Here is a 13,189-nt window from a genome sequence, read left to right as displayed (position 1 = left end):
AGAGTGGTGACATCTAGGACAGGGTTTATAGTTGGTTGCACAAGAATGATGCTGGGACTTGGCCACCTCTAAGAGGGAGACTGCAGTATGTAAAGCAGAAGAGGGGGTTAGGAAAGCAGGGAGATGCTGAACATAATAGAATAATTGATGCAGAAGGAGAAGCCAGGATTTTAACACATGTGAAGTGCCACTGTAATTTTCAAATTCTGGGGCCATTAAAATTTTTTTTATAATAATTAGCAGAATTAGATAGAGTAGCATACGAGGCAGGGGGAGAGGAATAAAGAAACAGTATGTGGGGAAAAGGAGTAGGGAAACTTTGTTAACTTTGGTCTTAATTTAAACAGTGTGGAGAGGCCGGGGGTTATGAGGGAGACATGGGGACTGACTACCATGGGAGTGGAGTGGGCAGGGTTTCATCTGAGTGAAAAGCTGAAATAACTTTTCTCAATCTCTTTGGAATAGTGTGAAATTAGGAAGACTGACCCCAATTGGTCAGGGTCAGATGTCTGACAGGTAAATGGCCAACCTCCAGAGAACCTCTGCCACTTCACATCGGTGGAAGGGGAGTGGGGTGAGCTAGAAAGGGCTAAGATGGGATTGATTGGTCATACACTCTAGGAGGCGATTAGAAATATATTTATTTATATATATACTAGAGGCCCAGTGCATGAAATTCATGCACGGGGGCGGGGGTATCCCTCAGCTCAGCCTGCACCCTCTCCAATCTGGGACCCCTCAAGGGGTATCTGACTGCCCATTTAGGCCCAATGCTATTGGACATCCCTCTCACAATCCAGGATTGCTGGCTCACAACTGCTCGCCTGCCTGCCTGCCTGATTGCCCCTAACTGCTTCTGCCTGCCAGCCGGATCACCCCCTAACCACTCCCCTGCCAGCCTGATCAATGCCTAACTGCTCCCCTGCCAGCCCAATTGCCCCTAACTGCCCTCCCCTGCCAGCCTGGTCACCTCTTAACTGTCCTCCCCTGCAGGCCTGGTCGCCCCAAAGTGCCCTCCCCTGCAGGCCTTGTCCCTCCCAACTGCTCTCCCCAGCCGGCCCAGTCACCCCCCAACTGCCCTCCTCTGCAGGCTTAGGTCCCCCCAGCTGCCCTCCCCTTCAGGCCTGGTCACCCCTAACTGCCCTCCCCTACAGGTCATCTTGTGGTGGCCATCTTGTGTCCACATGGGGGTGGCCATCTTATGTGTTGGAGTGACGGTCAATTTGCATATCACCTCTTTATTAGATAGGATAAAAAGGCAGGAAGGTAGAGGTACATGTTGAGAGAGTTTTGCCCATAATAGATTAAGAAGCAGTTGGATTGAGGGGAAGAGACTAGAGATGAGCTGATGGGCCTTGTGTACCTTGGATGGCTCATCACTGGCTCTGTGGGAGGAGGATAATACCCCTTGTCGGGCACGTCTCACCAGGACTGGGCATCTCTTGAGAGGGGAATGAGCAGTGGTGGTTGCAGATGGAGGTGGTATGGAAGCAACACCATTACTGTTGAGTGTTTTCAATCCACGTGTTAACTTTGGCTTGAGGGACTTCTGAAAATAATTAGTGTAATTATCTGTTTTGGAAATGTTTATGGAGAAACTAACTTTCCTTTGTGTTTTCTACAAATTTTTGCCTTATTGCAGTTTTCACTTTCTGAGCTCAAGTGAAGCAGTTTATTGGAGGTCAGTGAATTCTGAATGGTGGCTGCCGATCACATATTTCTTTGACCCAAGCACACTCAGAGTTTCCAGCATAAACAATTTGAATAAAATTTAGGCTGGGAAACATAAAAGTCCCCAAACACCTGTAATTTGTGAAGGAGCTCGCTCCCATTATGGGTTCCAACTCTTTTGGCTCCATTTTTGAAACCTTCTCTTCCTGTGCCTCAGCTCTACGTCTCTCCCTCCTGGCCTCGTTTAGCCACACTTCCCTCCCAGGTTTCGACACATCCCACCTCACTTTGGATGCTCACAGAAAGTGAGAGCTGGGCTGAACCTTTGGGAGTAAACGAGGACCTTGGCAGTAGCTCAAAGTCAAGGCAGCATTTGGAGCTCATTTGCCAAACTCTCTGAGCTATGGCTCTTTCTACTTTTTCTGCTTCTTAGCTTGGCTCCCTCTCAGTATCCCAGGGCCCTCGTTCTGCTGTTTAGTTCTCTCCAATCCTCCCTGGATTGCTCCTTGGAAATATACCATGTTCCAAAATGACCTCACAGATTTTCTATCCTTTGTCCTTCCTCTATCCTCCCTCCCCACCCCCCACCCCTCATCCCGCATCCTCCTGCACCAGACCCCGTTTCCTTTGTGTGGATTAGGTTAATCAACATTCTTTTCCTAGTACAGAGCCTGATAGTGAGGTTCCCTCTGACTTAAACCTTCTAAGATCATGTTTGTTTTTAACTCAAACGAGTCCCTACTTAGTGTATTTCAGGTAGTGTCGTGTTTTTGGTCTGCGAGTACCTTTTAAATGGCTCCACTCAGACTGCTCTGTGAGCTGGTCTGATCCTGAAAGGTTACAGAAGAAACTCCACTCGTCGCCTGATTGTTTGACTCCTCAGGCCCAAAGAATAGGTAGTCAAATCGGCAAGAGCAGGAACTATGACAAAATTCCTAGATGTATGATTTTTCCTCCTCCAGCAAGAGGAGTTCTAGAGCTCGATGCCCCAGACGTCCCAGAGGACGGCTACGTCCTCGTCCAGGCCCCTGGTGAAGCGGGCAGACACTGTGACCGTGGTCCCTCCTGTTAAGGTGACACTACTTTTTGAAAGTATCAATAGATTGAACCTGAAAGTTCACGACAGCAATCTGATAGAGCAGGAAACCTGGGAGGGTCCAACAGGGATAGGGGCTGAAAAAGAGGAACCTTGAGAAGGAGGCGAGGAAGGAGCGGTTTACGCTTCTTACCTTCTAGCACACTTTGGCCAGGGATGTGGGATAGTAAACACCTTGAAAGGCATATCAGAGAAGTTTCCTGCTTCCTTCTCCTTGAAGTTTACAGCACAATCACAATGATAAATGTCCTGAAAGATGACTGATTGATTGCTGTATAGCATTGAAAAACTGTCTTACCAGACAGTGTGCTTACGTCAAGTCATTTCTTTAGGTTATTGCTCAGGTAACATGGTCATCCACTTAAAACTTGAAAGCAGAAATTGAAAAAAAAAATGTTAGGAGCAAGGAAGCTGGAAATAGAGGCTGGCTTAATTCTTTAAATTTTAATTCTGTCCAATCTGCCTTATCATCTGGTCTCTCTTGCCCCCATTCATATATGAAGGAGATCACTAGCACTTTCCATCCCTCCTCTTTAGTTACAAAAGCAGTCCAGATCCTTTTGCCTGGGATTTAACACCTTCCCAGTCTGGCTTCAAAAAATTTTTTTTTCTAAACTTACCATTTTCTGCTTTCCTTCTAAACCCCGTATTCAAATAACGAAGATATTTCTGTTCCCATCCTCATTTCTAATTCTTTTCCTTATTTTAAGACCCCTCTCAAATGCCTTCTGTTTCCCGAAGGCTTCTCTGGTCACTGCACCATCTACAGCAAACTGTACCTGCTGTTCGAGCTATCGCCAGCCCACGTGCAGCCATCTTTCTACACGGTTTGCCTGCCTTCCTTCAAACCACCTTTGAGTGTGTATTGTGGGCAAGGCCTTCGTCCTGGTTACTGTGAATCAGAACTTACTCTGAATCAGGCATAAAATCCTGTGTCAAAAACGCAATAGTGTCATGGGTAGATAACACAAGTATTTAAATACACACTAATATGGAGCCTGGTTCATAAAAGGTTCTTAAATATTTGTCAAAGTAAGGAAAATAAATACAATGAGGATAAGATATAAAGGTAGGACTTTGGAGAGTTTATATATACCTGGCGTGATAAAAGAAAGCTTCTTGAATGAAGTGTCATTTGAACTAGGCCTTGAAGGATTAAGAGAGTTTGGAGATTGGCCTGGAGAGGGGTGAAGGGGTGGGTAAACAGACATTTTCGAGAAATCCAACAGTATGAACACAGAAATGAGAAATTGTGTGTGGTATGAATGGCCAACATTTAGGCTGGCTAGATGGAGCACAAAAGTATGAAAGGAGTAGAGGAAAATGAAATAGGGAGAAGTAGAAAGGGGCTAAGTTATAGGGCACCTTGACCGACGGCCTCAGTCCTTGCGTTTGTGGTGTATTTACTCAAACTCTTTCATTCTCCATTTACTACCTTCTAAAAGGACAACTGTGTTTTATCTTGGCTCAATCAAATCTGGTTTTGTTATATGCCCCTTCGGAAATCTTCAGCATTTCTGATTTTCCTTATTTATTTGTTTGTTTGTTTGTTGAATCCTTGGCCTAAATTTGTGGTTTGGCCACCTTCCATCATAGGAATTTCTCCAAAGGAGGATTCCGCCTCTAAAATGAGAGCAGTACTTCCTCTTCATAATAAATCCTATCCCCCCTCCCCCCCGAACCTCTGATTTTGATATGGGCCCAGAGTTCCTTAGTGCTTGCTTGAGTCTTTGGAAGCTGTTATTATTTCTTTTTTGGAAGCTGTTACTGAGGTCTAAAAGATGCTGCAGTTCTAGTGTACTAAGCAGCACCTAGTGGACAAAACAGCCAGTCCGTCCCCTAAGGCAGTGGTCGCCAACCTTTCGGACCTCATGGACCACCAGCGGTCTGCAGACCACCGGTTGGCGACCGCTGCCCTAAGGGACCATACTCCGTGTTTTCCAAAGTGCATTCTGAAGAACACTTGTCCCATCAACACTGGCCTCTTGAGAGGAACACTGACAAAAGGTTTTGCTCATGATAATAATAGGTGTCATTTATTGAGCACTGACTTTGTGCCATTTATACCTATTTTCTTCTTTAATTAAAGGTTCAGTAGCCAAAAACATTTGGGAAAAATTGATATAATTCTGACAGGTCTTGCAGTAAGTAAATTGTGTAACATTGTTTAACCCAGCATATTATATACCTGGTTGGGAATTACACTTGTGAAAATTTGTGTAGAATTACTGTTCCATGAAACTCACGCAAAGAATAGGCTTCTTCCCAGGAAAAACTTAGGTCACTTGAACTTTTATGTGTACATTCCTCTCAAGAGTCTTAGTGACCAGCATGCCAGTAACAACATCCTTGTCCTCGTACCGTGGAGCTGAAAGTACACACTGGACAAAATGGTCTGGCTGCAGAGCATGATTGCTTGAGGCTGTGAACCCGGAAGATAAACTAGCTGAAGACAGTGCCAGTTTCATTGCGAAGTCACCTGCTTGAACTTTTCTAATGGCTAGGCTTGTTAGGTGTAACAAGAGCCCATCGGTTACTTCTGTAATGCATTGAAAATGGGTAGAATAAGTTTGGAAAGAAGAGAGAGGTTAATCGCTCACAAATAAACATGCACTGTCACTTGTCCAGGAGACCATGAGCAAGTATGACTGGTGGCTAGTAGCCTGGAGGACAGGGAGCCTTGTAGGCACACGACATCATTGCAAGGGGAAAAAGCACATAGTATATAGGCTTTGGGTTAGCTAAACGTGGGTGTCAGTCCTGAGTTAACTTTACTCTTCTGATCCTTCCTTTCCTTATCTCTAAAGTAGGTATGATTTTGACAGCATAATGGTTTTAGTGAATTTAAGTGTAGCCACGCGTGCAGAATGCCTGCCACAGTGGTGCAGTGTAGGTGCTCAAAAGTCCTAGTTTCTTTCTTTCAACAGGGACTCGTCTGTCATGCTTACCCTTTCTAAGTGATGTGGAAGCACCAGCAGTAATGATGAGCACTAGGTACTTGGTGGCATCAGAAATTTACACTGATTGGGCCCAAGTCTTGGGACCTCTACTGGTGACCAGACATACTGTATGTCCATGCCCACAGAAGGTAGCTTTCAGTTTAGTGAGAGGAGTGAACTGGGAGATAGAAGGGCAGCTGCTGGACACCCATGTCTGTCCCTCAGGAAAGCCTTTGTTCATTCACTGTGGAGCACTGAGCACTCACGAAGAGCTGGGCCTTGTGCTGGACAATTGGGAAGCATGCAGAGATATGGGCTCAGCCTCAGAGGCCAGTAGAGGAAGACAGGTGAATAGTAAGTGAAGTAAGGAGTCACAGGTGCAATGATAGACGTTTTATAGGAGTAGTTGGGTTGGGGAGGGCAGGGACAGGGGCTCAAAGGGCAACGTGGTCAGATGTTCCCGCAGGAGTCAGGAACGCCTTTAGAGGAAAGGCATTCCATTGAGTCTTCCGCTTAGAAGTACAGTTATTAATCAGCATTTAATTAAGAATGGACTTATGAAGTCAAGCATAAAGCAAGGATATGCATAGCCATTTGGGGGGCACAGTTTATGCGTGCTCTCTTTTTGCATTGGGCGCCCTTATGAGACGGTATACAGAGTGCTGTTTGAATTGTTCAACAGTAACTGAAGGTCCTGGAGGGGCTGCAAGCCTGTGGTTTGCATGCATCCGGCAGACTGTGCAGCTTGGTGCAGCTGGCAGGGCTTTCCTTTTTGTCCTTGGACTGTTTCTGACCTTGATGGTGGACCAGGAGCATTTTGGGAGGGCATGAGAGAATTCCCATGTTACTTCTGGCTCCCTGTCTGGGGAGATACCTGGCTCTGAGGAGGCTCTAGGGAACCTTGATCTATAGCCATGCACCACCTAATGACGTTTTGGTCAAGGACAGACCACATATACAACAGCAATCCCATAAAATTATCATGGAGCGGAAAATTCTTATCCCTTAGTGATGTCTTAGCATCATAGCCCAACGCATTACTAACCTGTTTGTGGGGATGCTGGTGTCAACAAGCTACTGTGCTGCCAGCCCTATAGAAAAGCATAGCACATACAGTTACAGTAGGAGGCTGTGCCAGTGCACTCGGTGATGTTTGCACAACGACGAAATGGCCTCACAACACATTTCTCAGAACATGCCCCTGTCACTGAGCAACGCATGGCTGTACTTCTATCTAAGGAATGGGAGAAATGGTCTGAGTGTAAGACTCCTGGCTTTATGCTTTAAGGCCCGATGGAGCTCTGACTGGAGGCCCCAGAGCTGCCCAGGGTACATAATCTTGTCGAGGCCAATGACTCTGATCAGCTCTTGGGTTCCTTTCTGGCCACATCCCCCAGAAGATACAGGGAAGGCCTCTCCTTCTCTTCTCCACTGGTTGGAGGGCAGCACTTGGGGATAATAGGCAGCATCTAAAACTCCTAGAAATTGACTGACCTTTTCGTTAGGGCGCCATGTGGCACAAATTAGGTTGAAATGAGATATCAAATATGGATGTACTTTGAAGAGTCCAAACCACAGTTACTGCCGTGTGGCTGCTAGTTTGGGTGGTCAGTATTAATAAAACAACCCCTTATGCCGTGGAAGAGAGAAAGATGCCTCACAAACCACACACTAGTTTATTTGTGGGGCACTCCAGTCATTCTGTGAGGCCTGTGGTGCTTAAAATAGGATTGCTGACAACTGGAGTGGGTCTGAGTTCATTACCACTACAGCTGAGCCGTGGCAGCTGTATGTCAGCGGACCTGGGTTTAGCTGACTCATCCTGGTTGTCAGAAGAGCTGGGATGCTGAGGCTTGCTGGGGAGAGCAAGCCTGATAGTTCTGCAGTCTTGTTTTTCTGATTCATGCAGATTGAAAGGATTGTAGGATTAGGCAGCGAAAAATGGAGACTTTCCTGAAGAGCTTGAGCAGGAGTTTGAAGGGTATTGAAAAGAGGACAAAGGAAACTGGGCTGGGCCGGGGGTCTTAGCCCTGTGCTTTATGGGAAACAACACATGGCAGCGAGGCTGTTTGGGGTGGGGTAGTTTCCCTGAGCCAGCCACCGGATTGCACTGTGGACTCTGAATAGTTTGGTTGCTTTTTGGAGCGGCCTTGCGATGAGCAGATGAAAAGGAGGCAATGAGCATGGGACGTTCATGTGACTGCTGTTTTTAGTCTAAGGAGATGGCCAGACAAGGATGAAAGATAGGGCAAGACATTCAAAATGAGCGCAAGAGAACATTATTTATTGGTAGATGAATATCTAAATTCTCAATAGTGGTCTAAATTGAGAGAATTCTAGAGCTATAGGGAGGCTTAGTCATGTTCAGAAACTTGAAGCCCTAAGGTTTGTATTAAAAACTATTCTTACTGCCCTGGCTGGGTGGCTCAGTTGGCTAGAACATCATCCTGTACACCAAAAGGTTTCAGGTTCGATTCCTGGTCAGGACACGTAGCTAGCTTGTGGGTTTGACGGGAGGCAACCAATTGAGGTTTCTGTCCCTCTCTAAAAAATCAATTTAAAAAAAATCCTCGGGTGAGGATTAAAAAAAATAATAAAACAAAAACTGGTTTTTCTAAAACTCATAACCTGTTATTAAATATATAATAAAATGCATTTTGTATTTAATTATAACATAGACTTCTGAAATCTTCAATAAAATTTTTTCTGGGGGAATGATGTTATGCTTCCTGTCAAAATAAGTGACCCAGATTGCATTTCTCAAGTTTTTTCTCTAGCACGTGGCCTAATCTTACCCCTATGAATAATGACCTTTAGTTGTAGAACTAGGATGAAACTTTGGTTTCTATACAGTATGATAACTAGGTATTTTATTCTATTAGGTATTTTTCTAGAAAAATTTGGTAACGTCTCTTTTGTGTAGTTTAGTCAGAAAACTTTCAATTCTTTGAACAGCTGTCTATTATTCAAGTTTATTATACATGCTTTAAAAACACACACAAACCCTTTAAAGGAAAGCCGTTGTGTATTGTCTCTCGGGAGTGCTTACGGAGCACAGCTTTCCGTGGCGAGCTGTGTGGCAGCTAAGCCTTTGCAGCCACAGCAGAGACTGGCCTGCAGGGCGTTTGGTTTAGCCTACACCGTGATGTGAACGTTTGAATTAGTTCCCAGCATTTTAAATTCTTGAAGTGTCACATAAAAATCTAGCTACTCTTGAAAAATGGGAATGTCTGACAGCCCATTTGCAAATTATAACTACTTTGCTGGAGCTGAGAAGTGTCTGCTTCCTTTAAAAGGAGTGATTTAAAAATAAAATTTAAAAAAAAACTTTTTAAAGGGAGTGATTTATTCAGGGTGTCACTGACTGCCTACATTGCCTGGTGGCTTGACACAGTTATGCTACCTGCCCGGCCCTGCAGACATGGGTTTTGTGTGACCAGTGGCACGCTGAGGAGCTGGTGGGCGGTGCATCTTCCCCTTTATAAGCAAGTGTGGTCAGGTTTCTCCAGGAAGGAGAATCCGTTTTAGGGTCAGTGTCAGGCTCGTTTACGAGAATCTTCACCATTTCTGGTGACATCCGTGTATTTGTCCTCTGAGTGTTGAGGCTTTTCCTGCCCAGAGTATAGCCTGCAATAGCCTATTCCACCACACACACACACACACACACACACACACAGACAGACACACACACACACACAGACACACACACACACACAGACATACACACACACACACAGACACACACACACAGACACACACACAGACACACACACACACACACACACACACACACACACACACACAGTGACCCCGTCTATGTAAAACTTGTGTTGCTCTGGTAACTGTATATTGAATTAGGACAGAATTCTAACTTTATCCATTCTCAAAACTAATTATTAAGGAAACAAAGGTAATAAAAAAAGCTGTTCTTTCATTTATGTTTTACCCCTTTCTACAAAATATTTGAGTCAGCTTATAAAGTATGGTATTTAAAAAATAGAGAAACATGTGGGGGTGGAAAATATATTCAAGGAGCAGAAAACATTATTCAAAGAGTAAATCCAAAAGAAAAAAAAACATGGCTATCAGGCCCTGAGAATAAGCCCCGGTGATGGGGAAGACGCCTTGTGTGAGAGTGGACCTATATTTCAGAGATACCAGAGTGTGAATGAGACGTCTGGGTGCAAACAGGACCACAGGTTTCCCTCTTGCTTGGCGTGCAGAGAGCTGAAGCTGGCCTCTGCGGGCATCGCTCCGACGTTGCAGCGGTGCGAGCTCCGAGGAGCCGCGCTCTGGTGTCAGCTGGGGGATGTGGGCTTTATGAATAGGGTTAATTATTCCTGTCTCCTGAGACCTCTCCCTGTATTTTTACCTAAGCTGTAATGCCAAGAATAGGGTAGTGGAATGGGTCGTGTGTGAGGTAATGAGGTGAGGGTGGGAGGAGGGGGCAGTCACGAAGCTCTCAGCAAGAAGGTGTGCGGCCTGCACAGTTCTTTGGAGCAGCAGTAGCCTAGAGCTGGCACAGCAGACCGAGTTTCCTGTCATCAGGTTAAATGAAGCCAGAACAGTATGGGTACTGCACAGGGATTGTTTTCATTTGTGAAGCAAAGTGATCCAGGATCAAACTCAATTATCGGAAAGTTACTGAAGGACAGGTCCTGAAGCTGCCTTAACTACTTTATTAGGGATAAGACTAAACCAAGAGAGGGCTCTGTGTAGAAGAAGATGCATCCTACTTTTGTTTTGTTGGTGACATTAGAATTCTAGTTATTACAGTGTCTGGAAATTGAGTTTTAAATTGAAAATTAATAATGGGCGCTCATGAAGGCATTTTTTGGTTTTTATTTTTAATTTATTTTTTAATTCCCCCCCCCCCAATGCGATATAGGTAGAGCAAGGCCTGTTTACAGAATTGCAAACGGGTCCAAGTTTTCAGGAAAAAATGGAGACTTTCTGGCTTCTGGCTAACTAGTGAAGGGAGCAGGGTCATAAAAGGCAAAAAGTTAGGTGGGGGTGAATTTTGTAGCAATTATAAGGAATGTGTAGACTGTTTCTGAGCAATGCCAGTTTTAGAGTTGACATTCAAAGTGTTTTGAAAGTGTAATGGGCAGATTTCACTACCTTTCAAATGGGAGTACGCCTAGATATAAGCCAAACCACATAAGACATGCTCTTATGCCTTTCCTTGAATTAACTGTTGACAGTCGAGCATCGGCGGGAAAAGAAGAATTTTGTTGATGCTAAGGAAATGAAAATCCAGCTGTTTTGTTTCCTGTCCTAATCTAAGAGGGAAGGAGAGGCGTGTTCCTTAAAGACACACCTGTTTCTCTGCTCCTACACCTAGCCCCCTGCTGGAACACACGTGCCCGGTCCTTTTCAGGCAGTGCTGAAACTCACCTTTCAGTGTGGGAGGGTTTTTTGGTACCTTTGTTTTAAGCTTTTCTCTGATAATTCAGTTATAGATGGAAAGGAATATATTTTAAGGTTCAAATTCTGATGAAATACCTTAGTTTTTTTTTATCATTTGATAAAACAGTACGAACAATGGACAGGAAGTTGGTTTCCCAGCCAAGAGACATAACAAATAGAAAGAACTATGTCATGAAGGTTCCTTTTTCTACTCTGAGAATTCACTTCAGTTTCTAGGCTTGCCTTTATTTACCCGGACTTGTTTAGAAAAATCAGATAAGTCAAAAGTAGGTAACCTCACTATCTGATATTACCGGTAATTCCGTGCTAACTTGATGAGTGTTAATCCATGTGAAATCCTATTGCTGAAAGATCAATGTTTTAATTTTAGGGGGTGATGAGAATTTAAAAGCCAGACCTACAGATAAGTCTTAGAAAATATTTCTAATGTTTCCATTGCCTTCCTTCAGATGAGCTCTTACAAAGCTAAGTGCTGCATTGTGACAGGTTATACAGAGTCTGCCTTTTGCTAACATGGATCTAATCCAAAGCCCAGAATCTCTCTCTAAAAGACTGCTTTTTTTTTAAAGCCACAGATGGTTTTTTGAAGGTTTCATGGTATATTTCTCGAGTGTTGAGTATAGTACCTACAAGTAGATTTCCCAAGAGTTCTATCGAAAGGCACTTAATGCAGATTACATTAAATAATAACTGGATTTTTGTTTGGGTTGTGTATGTTGTAAAATGCACAAATCAGTGGGTTTGTCTTTAGTCACCTTATTCTCATTTGGGGTTGATGGAAATGAAGTAAGGACCAAGTAAACGACTTTTTTTCAGGTGCAAATTCGACCATGGAACCTAAGTGACAGTGACTTTGTAATGGATGGTTCTCAGCCTTTGGACCCCAGAAAAACTATCTTTGTTGGGGGAGTTCCACGACCCCTTCGAGCTGGTGAGTGGAAATAGTAACACCACAACAACAAAAACCAACAACAACAACAACAAAATTCCCAATGCATTTAGTCTTCAATATTTCCTAGGTTTTCCGGTCAGTTATACACAGTCTCCAAAAAAAAAAAAGAAAAAAAAAAAAAAAAAGAAGGCTCTCCTGTCAGTTTCGCTGAACTGATGCTTTCAAAATTGAATGTTTCCTCCCAAAATGTTCTATTTCCTGATGGTGCAAGAGTGAATTTCATTAAAATGTTATTTTGAAAGGATGAATTCTATTTAGTGCTTTCCTATTCAACCACATAGTTTAAAAATAGTACCAGTACATTTGGCAGTGTGCATTCTTATGCCAGTTAGCATTGTAATGTATGACGGAAAGAGAAGTTACCCATATGTCCCGGGCAGCCGTGTGCCCTCAGTGACAGTCAAACCACTGCTGGAAAGTGTGTCCCTGAGTGTCAGACTGAACTCTTTCCAAGTGAAACAGGTTCCTATTCTTTTTTCTTACGCAGCTTGAAAAATGAGTTCTGTATTCAGGCATCTTTATGATGACTTTTTATAAAGCTTCCCTATTTTATTTTTATTTTATTTTTTTGTTATTTCCCGATGATGAAATCATTGTTCCTGCTGGGTTTGGGCAGTCATAATTGACTGGGGCAGTGGAAGGGATGCTGAGCTGATGACATCGATATATAAATCCAAACACAAGTCTAATCAGTTGTGGATCAGTGCGATTGCCAGTGGAATATAACAAAATTACTTGCAGGAACTAAGTTTTCAAAATGTTTAAAATAATTGAGTTTGTGTTTTTAAAGGAAGATGAAAAGATAGGTTACTGTTGCCACCGTAGCTGCGAAAGCACATTATCTCTGTGTTATTTGTAAGCTGGTAGACGTAATCCTACCTAAAACATAAACGAGAAAGCAGAGGTCACTAAAATCAAGTTGTGAGAACAATTATGAAATGTAAAATGTGCCTACACTACAGCTACTTGGCTCTGTGACTTGGACGAGTTCTTAATTCCAAGCATCCCTCAACATTTTTAATATATTTACTTAAATCTCAATTTCAACCTAGTCCTAAGTGATAACTCTGGGCCTGCATAAAAATATGTGCATTATTCCAT

General features: G+C 43.6%; 1 protein-coding gene across 7 annotated transcripts in view; it reads left to right on the top strand.

Annotated features, from left to right (window-relative positions):
• CPEB3 (cytoplasmic polyadenylation element binding protein 3) overlaps window positions 1–13,189 on the top strand; it is a 180,239-nt gene that overhangs the window by 137,222 nt on the left and 29,828 nt on the right. For all 7 annotated transcript variants that reach the window (XM_079793468.1, XM_079793471.1, XM_079793470.1 and 4 more), the window contains exon 8: window positions 11,953–12,067. In XM_079793468.1, the coding sequence (XP_079649594.1) occupies window positions 11,953–12,067 (115 nt within the window). The remainder of the gene's footprint in view (window positions 1–11,952; window positions 12,068–13,189) is intronic.

This window comes from Cnephaeus nilssonii (assembly GCF_951640355.1).
Source record: "Cnephaeus nilssonii genome assembly, chromosome: 16".
Classification (NCBI taxonomy): Eukaryota; Metazoa; Chordata; class Mammalia; order Chiroptera; family Vespertilionidae; genus Cnephaeus; species Cnephaeus nilssonii.
Note: the sequence above shows the minus strand (reverse complement) of the source record. Positions and strands in the feature narration are given on the sequence as shown.